Source organism: Sceloporus undulatus, chromosome 6, assembly GCF_019175285.1.
Source record: "Sceloporus undulatus isolate JIND9_A2432 ecotype Alabama chromosome 6, SceUnd_v1.1, whole genome shotgun sequence".
Taxonomy (NCBI): Eukaryota; Metazoa; Chordata; class Lepidosauria; order Squamata; family Phrynosomatidae; genus Sceloporus; species Sceloporus undulatus.
The window spans coordinates 123222173-123230364 of record NC_056527.1 but is presented as its reverse complement, the minus strand read 5'-3'; the positions used below and the strand labels follow the sequence as shown (position 1 = coordinate 123230364).

The 8192-nt window shown below is 47.2% G+C and overlaps 2 protein-coding genes across 2 annotated transcripts in view; one reads left to right on the top strand and one right to left on the bottom strand.

Moving 5' to 3' along the window:
* Positions 1–348: 348 nt before the first annotated feature.
* TM2D2 (TM2 domain containing 2) lies at positions 349–3531 on the bottom strand. Its single transcript, XM_042477690.1, has 4 exons — positions 3258–3531; positions 2546–2633; positions 1921–2036; positions 349–1101 (listed from the first exon to the last, which is right to left on the bottom strand). The coding sequence occupies exons 1-4, from the start codon at positions 3467–3469 to the stop codon at positions 888–890; spliced, it is 630 nt and encodes a 209-aa protein (XP_042333624.1). The 5' UTR covers positions 3470–3531; the 3' UTR covers positions 349–887.
* Positions 3532–5813: 2282 nt separating this feature from the next.
* Positions 5814–8192, top strand: part of ADAM9 (ADAM metallopeptidase domain 9) — a 26463-nt gene continuing 24084 nt past the window's right edge. The window contains exon 1 of the mRNA XM_042475699.1: positions 5814–5980. Within this exon, the coding sequence (XP_042331633.1) occupies positions 5890–5980 (91 nt within the window). The 5' untranslated portion in view covers positions 5814–5889. The remainder of the gene's footprint in view (positions 5981–8192) is intronic.

The window sequence follows — 8192 nt, the reverse complement described above, 5'->3', positions numbered from 1 at the left end:
TGTCAGAGACAAGCCAGTCACACGACTGACCTTAAATAAGTTAGATATGCCATACTAAGTGTTGGCTACTTTTCCCCAGTTCCCACCACAAGAAAATATCAAGAAAGGACTAGGAAAGGACACTGGAGATGAGAGACTGGTTGCTGGACTGCAGCTCCCATAATCCTTTACTCTTGGCTAGGACACTTAAAGTTGATGGGAGCTGCATCCCAGTATATCAGGTGGCTAAAAATTCCCCATGAAGTCAGTCACAAAAAGCAATTTGCATTGTTGGGGATCTGGATTCGACAGTCTTCTGGAAAAACGAGCTCAGCTGGTAAATGAAAATTCAAAAGGACGATGACAAGATAAAGTGAGTCAAAGACAACTTTTACCTTCATTGTACATCTCTTGTGTTCCAATACAAGCACCTTTTGTGATTGTACCCATCAGGCACACACTAACCTTAATGTTATTTCCAGTAAATACTGGCTGTACACATTTGTTGGGGAAACCACCTTCAAAATATACAACAGGAAGAACTACATTTAAGCCAAGTGGGGTAGACCACAGTTACCTTGGCACCTTCTTGAGTACGGAAACGTGTAAGGATACAGGGAAGTATAACACCTTTACTAGAGTGGTAAATCCAATGAGTAGACTAGGCTTATTCTTGTGGGAAGGACAAGCATAGCTGCCATTTAAGCAAAGCATGAGGTATGTACAGCTGAAGCATGGCTAGCTTTTTCCTGTTAAGGGAAGGATCCACTTCAAGTGCAAAAACATACCACTGTAGTCTCTTGTTGCTGCAGAACAGGATCCATGCATTCAGCCTCCATCTGAGCTACGATTCCCCCCCCCATTGTTTTCTTTTTTGATTTAGGTCCAATCCACAAATGCAGTTTTTATCAGTAAATAGTGCACCAGTTGCTTCCGTCGCTAGGCATCAATCCTCCAGTGATAAGGAGAATCAAGTCCACAAACCACCAAATCCCAAGTCCTCCGAGAGTAAGCAGCTTCCCCACCGCTGTGCCTGTGTGCCCCAAGCAGAACCGATCCACTCCGAAGCAACCCAGGAAAAAGGAGTAGAGGAGAGTGGTTATGAAGTAGTGTCCAGTGTACCTAGAATAAAGCCAAGTTGGAGAAAATGTTGGCATACAGTTGCACTGTCTACAAGGGGCAGCTATTCATTCATACCAACCTTCACCTTCATTGCTGAGTCTCCCTTATCCAAAATCCTTGAGGACAGAAATTGGAATAGCTGTATTTGCATATATGTACATAATATCTATCTATCTATCTATCTATCATAATGAGAGATAGAAGTCTAAACACAAATTTCATTTCTGTTTTGTATACATGTTATACGCATAGCTCAAAGGTACTGTATATACTCAGATATAACTCTAGAAGTAAGTCAGCTTATCCAAAGGGTCAAAGTAAGTACTGTACTTTAACTCTTATTTTAAACAAGGAACCTTTAGGAAAAGTACAAAGAGTCACGCCTGCTGGAATTTTGTAAGCCCTTGGCATTAGTTTCCTTTGCTCCATCCTTTAGATCCCTTGTTACTTGCTTCTAAGTTTGACCCTTGACTTATCCACAGCTCATAGGAAATGCCATCATTTCTGCCCCCAAACCTGCCCTTGACTTATACATGAGGTTGATTTATAGTTGAGTATCTATGGTGATTTTATATGCCGTATTTTGTGCATGAAATAAAGTCTGTGTATATCGAATTACAAAACAAACACTTGGCAATATGAGGCCTGTGTTTACTCTTAGCGTTTGTGCAAAAATAGCTTGTTAGAACGGAAGGGAATTTTGTGGTACGACGCAGAAGGGAGTCAGATCACTCTCTCTTTCAAATACATACAAATACAAAGCCCTCCTCCAATGTAACAAAATTAATGAATGAATGCATGCCCATATGCATAACTCACTTGATGCATGGTTTGTTCCCACGCAGAAAGGTCTGTTCACCCGCGCACTCAATGCCGTCCAATGCCTTGCAGCGGACCCGAGTATGGCTCACATCGCCATAGGCTTGGCCACCGAACTATTAAACAGGGACAAAAAACCCAGCAAATTCCTTGATTTAGCCATGCATTTTCTGCTCCTAATGGAACACAGCAGTCAGGGCACCAAGCTCTCTGTATCCAGCTCCAGCTTCTGACTACCAGCCATTTTGTTGCTGCTGTCATTGTGTGCCTTGAAGTCATTTCCGCCTCATGGCTACACTAAGGCGAACCTATCCTGAGGTTTTCTTATTATTATTATTAACCTTTATTTATGAAGCTCTGTAAATTTATACAGCGCTGTACATTCAATCTTTTTAGTTAGATGGATCCCTGCCCTCGGGTTTACAATCTTGGCATGTTTCTTCAGAGGGGGCTTGCCATTGCCATCCTTTGATGCCAAGAGAGCTTGGCTTGCCCAGGGTCACTCAGTGGGTTTGCAAGATCAAGCCAGGATTTGAACCCTGGTCTCCAGAGCCAGAGCTCAATGCTCAAACTGTGCACCACGGCTTTTATATGAACATGGCACACTGACTCATTCCAGACCCACCTTGAGGCATCCATGGCCCAGGTCTTCTCTGGCGCTGGCGTTTCCACCAAGATCCAGAGGTGCTTCACATTCGATGAACTCCTCCGGTCTGCAAAGCAACCACAAAAGCACATTCAGATCTGACCAGAGTTTGAATCCCTGCCTGGCAATGGAGACCCACCAGCGACACTCAATGCCAGAATCCCATAGGATGCAGCCATGATGGTTAAAGCAGCATCAAACTAGTCTAACTCTCCAGTGTGAACACAGTTTCTGTCTTGGAAAGCATATTCCCCCCCCCCTTTTATAGAGCTTTCCAAGAAAGCCCCACCCCCACCCTGCCATGGTCCCGCCCCTCAGCATGCACTCCATCTACAAGAAGCCACGCCCACCACCATCATAGGCCACGCCCTCAGCATGCACTCTATATGGAAACACACCCACCACCACTATTGGCCACGCCCAAAACTAGTGGCCACGCCCCAGCATGCACTCTGTTTATAAGAAGTCACGCCCACCACTGCTGGCCACGCCCCAGCATGCACTCTTTTTATAGGAAGCCACGCCCACCACCACTGTTGGCCACGCCCTCAGCATGCACTCATTTTTATAGGAAGCCCCGCCCATCCGCATGCACTCAATTATAGGAAAGCCCCGCCCATCTCCACAAGCCACGCCCACTACTATTGGTCCCGCCCACCGCTCTCCCCTATAAGAAGCCCCGCCTCCTCACAAGTGGTCGCAGCGGACGAGCGGCGAATAAGGCCCTTGGTAAGCCCAAGGCGGTGAAGAGGAAGCGGAGCCCGGCTCCAGGGCCTGGTCGGGGCTGTCGGTGGCGTTGTGCTGGTGGCTCCGGGAGACGCCCTGGAGGAGGAGGAGGTTCCCCAGCAGCAGCGCCGCTTGCCCGCACAGCAGCGCGTAGCTCACCGGGGCCCCGCCGGTCATGGCGCTCCCTCTCAGAACGCTTGCTAGGCCCCGGCGGAAGTGACGTAGACCCCCTCAGGCGCCCTCCCCTCCAATAGGAAGCCGCGCCCTTCTGACGGAGGCGGGGCAACGTCGCCGCTCTAGCCAATAGAGACATCGGGCGGCCGCTGACGCGCTTACTCTAGAGATAGGAAAGAGTAGAGTCGCGTCACGTGGACTTCCCTCAAACTACAAATGAGCTCTATAGCGTTTCATCTGTGTGCAATAAATAAATGTAATCTTAGAACGAAAATGCCGGAAGAGTTGGAGTGGCGCCTTGTTCCCTCGAAGAACAACAGAACATATGTTTGGCGTGGGTTCTACACTTTTTGTACCTCTATGGTCACCGCGCCCGTTCTGCGATCGCGATTGGTCACTAGTCTGAGGCCGGGAGCCAATAGGAGAAGAGTATCGGGAAGCGCTGCATTTCTCTCCCTCACCTGGAGGGGGCAGCAGAGCATCGGAGGAAGCGAAGTCGGATGGACTGCAGACTTCTTTATGGCAATCGCAGGCTGCATCTGCACTGGAGAGTTAACGCAGTTTGACACCGCTTTAACTGCCATGGCTCCATCCCACATATAATAGTATAATATAATTATTATAGCTGCCTCGATCTTACTGGAGAGGCAGGGTAGAAATAAAGAGTCTTGCGAAACCTTAAAGATTATCAGATTACCTGTGGCATAAGCGCATGCCAAGCGCATGCCGGCCTTTCAGGTGCCAGGCCTCATTTTTGCTGCAAGTGGCTGAAAGACAGCTGCTCTATGCCAAATTTTAGTTGACTTTCCTTGAAGGGAAAAAAGATCATTCTGGAAACGTGGCCTTTGCCATCACAGCAATAACTGAGGACCTTGGCTGCGTCCGCATTGCAGTAGTAATCTGGTTTGACACCCCTTTTACTGCCATGGCTTGACAACAGGGAATTCTGGGAACTGTATTGTTGGGGCACCAGAGCTATGCTTACTACTACTACTTTTATATCATTATTATTGTTGTTGTTATCATCATTATTATTATTACCTCACCCTTTCCCCAAAACTGGGATTCGGGGTGGCTTGCAATATTAAAAACCAGTACACTTCGACGCATACATAAGAAACATTAAAACAGAATTAAATGATGACACTGTTAAAACGAATTGCATGTGAGAAGAATAGAATGCATTTGGAAGAGTAAACATGTTTAAAGCACTTTAAAACAATGTAACATCTCCCCATGATTTAAAGCCTTGCTGTTGGAAATGCCTGGATGTCACTTAGGCCAAAGCAAAGCAATGCAGCTTCTCCTTTGTGTGTCTTCCTTCATTAATGATGAGTCCTAGAGATCCCAAGGGAGATCTAGTCTAACCCTTTGCTCAATGCAGACCTTTTTTTTGGGGGGGGGGGAACATCCAGAGAAGGAGATGCCCAACGCATTTCTAGGCCATTGGGTCCGTGGCGCTCTTAGGAGTTTATTGCATGTGCAAAAATGGGATTTAAAGTGGGGAGAAAACCCTTGCAAATGTGGATTTATTATCAGACGACGGTGTCTGGGTGAACCCAACATTAACCTGGAGAGAAAGTACAAAAGGTACGCAAAAGCGCAATTGATTTCCAGACAATGTTGCTGTGAAGGTGCATTAACACAACATGAACTTTCCCGGCTGGAAAGTTGACAAAACACGCTTCTTTTTTACTTCTGGAAAATCCCAAAAGTAAAAAGAATTGCGTCTTGTTGACTTTGTAGCCTGGTTAATGTTGTGTTAACCCTGACATGTCTGGAAATCAATTGCATGTTTGTGTGTCTTCTTAGAGGTTGTTTTTTTGGGGGGGGGGTTAAACCCCATTTTAGTTTGTGTGGGATGCCTTCCGTGTGTCAAGAAGTCCCTTCTAAGGTTCAATGGAACGCTCCCTTCCTGGAACTTCTGACCATTAGATCTGGTCCCTTTGTGGATATTTCTTGGTCAGGCATCCCTGTTTCCAGGGATGGTAAGTGTGCCATGTTAGTTTGAGAGTGGGACTGTGACTCCAGAGGCCAGGGTTCGAGTCCTGGCTGGGCCATGGAAGTCCAGAGTCACACTCTCTCAGCCTCAGGGGAAGGCAAGGGCAGAGCCCCTCTGAAGAGATCTTGCCCAGAGAAGCCCAGGAGAGGCTTGCCTTCTTAGGGTCTGCTCTCCATGGGTCCCAAAGGACTGGAAGGCAAGGCCAGGAGTGGGCCTTAGAGCTGGGAGCCCTGCTGCTGGCCTCTCTCAGCTGATCTGGCCCCAAAGGCAGGGAAGGCAGGGCCTGGGAAGGAAGGGAGGGAGGCACTTGCCCAGCCCAGCCTTCCTCCCTCTCTCTCAGGCGCCTCCTCCTCCTCCTTCTCCCGGGGCTGGGAAGGGGAGGCCCAGCCCCAGCAGCCCTGCTCCAGCCCCAGGACCCGGGATGGAGCCCCAGGGAGCCGGCCTCCTCCTCCTCTTCCTCCTCTGCCTCCTGGCCGGGGCTCAGAGCCCAGTGGAGGGGGGCCATCGCCCAGGTGAGCCCCCAAAGATCCCTATCTGGGCACAGCCAGCTCTGGATCCCCCTCCCCCCCCCTCTCCTCTCCCTTTGGATCCCCCTTCAGATCCCCCTCCTCTCCCTTTGGATCCCTCTCTGGGTCCCTCTTCTCATTGTGGATCCCTCCCTTGACACCCCTCTCTAGATCCCCCTCCTTTCCCTTTGGATCCTCTTGCCATATTTGCTCCTGGCAGGAGATTTTTCAGGCTTCGTACGTTGAGACTTTGAGTTTGCCCCAGAAGACCTGCTGAGTTTGGCTCTAAGGCCAGAGACTAAGCTGGGCTTGAATTTCTTGTTGCTTTCAATGGTTTGGGGTTTCTAAGTGGTTTTAATGCTATAAAAGCTTAAATTGCTTTTTAAAATGTTGTATGTTGGGAATGTTTTACTATGATTGTAAGGCCCAAGCTAAGAAAATGGATAACAACAACAGCTACACAACTAGTGAAAAGCACAAAGATTGTGTCTCCTCACACTCAGAGAAGGACATGGGCATGGATTATTGATTGATATATTGATTGATTGATTGGATTTATACCCCACCTGTCTCCCCAAATGGCATATATAAAGATATACTGTATATCCCTGCACAAAACATTAGTTCTCAAATCACAATAGTGGAAGGACCAGGTTGGTGTGTGTGTTGTCTATGTGTGTGTGTCACGCTGAAATATTGGGAATAAACATTGCTTTGGACTCTGCCTCCCATCATCCTTGTTCATTGTTGGGGATTCTGGGTCTTGAAGTCCAAAATCTTAGAGCCCCAAGTTGGAAAGACCTAGAGGACAACAAACAATGCTGTGTCTCTATGCACTTGTTGTTTGTGACACAACAGGGATCTCCTTGTGGGAACGATGATGCTTTGGTGTCACAGTTGTGCAAATACTCCTTGGACTGTGTGTGTTTTTGCTTTTATAGTGAGAGGCCTTTTGGGGGCAAATGTCCAAGTTTGGCCAGACGCGGTTCAAAGTTTGTGATAGGGAAGATATTCTGGATTGTTGTTGTTGTGCGCCTTTGAGTCATTTCCCATTTATGGAAACCCTAAGGTGAACCTATCATAGGATTTTCTTGCCACGTTTCTTAGGAAGGGGTTTGCCATTGCCATCCTCTGGGGCTGAGAGAGTGTGACTTCTTGCCCAAGGTTTCCATGTAGGTTTCCATGGCCGAGCGAGGATTCGAACCCTGGTCTCTAGAGTCGTAGTCCAACACTCAAACCACTAGGCCATGCTGTGTCCCCCATGGCACTCTGTACATGTTCTTTTCCAAAATCTTAACATTTTCCCCACTAGTGGCACGAATGAGAAAACCGCGCAAGCCACAACCACGTTAAAACCAACCGAGTTGCACATTTTCCCGGCAAGGCAATCCCACTTTAGGGTTTACGTCTGAAAGAGAGAAGGGTCAAGGCCTTGTAAAACTACAAATCCCAGGATTCCATAAGACGCAGCTATTTAGCATTAGAGCATTGGTCATTTCCAAGCCAGTAGCACAAAACACTAACCAAATTGTGTTTCTGGTGCTTTTGATACTTTAAAAGGCACAGTTCCCAGGAAAGTTGTAACTGAACTACAAAGCCAAAGATAATGCAAACCTTTCAGGGTCTGTAGTCTTTTTTTGTAACAATGCACTGGGTTCGAATTCTTGCCCAGCCATGGACAGCCTTGGGCAAGTCACACTCCTTCAGTATATAAGGAAGACTGATGCTTTGCGGAGGTTTGGTTGGATTATGACTCCAGAGAGCAGGGTTCGAATCCCCAAAGCAAACCTTGCTTTTGCCATTTTAATAATAATAATAATAATAATAATAATAAAGTTTATTTATATCCCGCCTCTCCGTACGGATTGAGGCGGGTTACAAAACAGACACATGCCAGTAAAATAAACAGTACATACATATAAGGGGCATGATTTTACTGCGCCATTGTATATAATGGGACTTGAACATGAATTGATGTTGGTATACTCAAGGAATCCTGGGAGCAAAGCCAGCAGCATCTAATGGCTTAGATGTCTGAATAAATGATAAACCGGAAGGGCAAAGGAAATGCACATCAAAAGCGAGAAGCGATCAAAACAGACCTTGGGCATATGATCTGGGAAGTCCCTCTGCGGACGCTTCCTCGGCGGATGCTGTGATCTTGAAAACACTGTGTATAATTATCTCTTTTCTGAAATTAACAGGATGCACTTCAAGG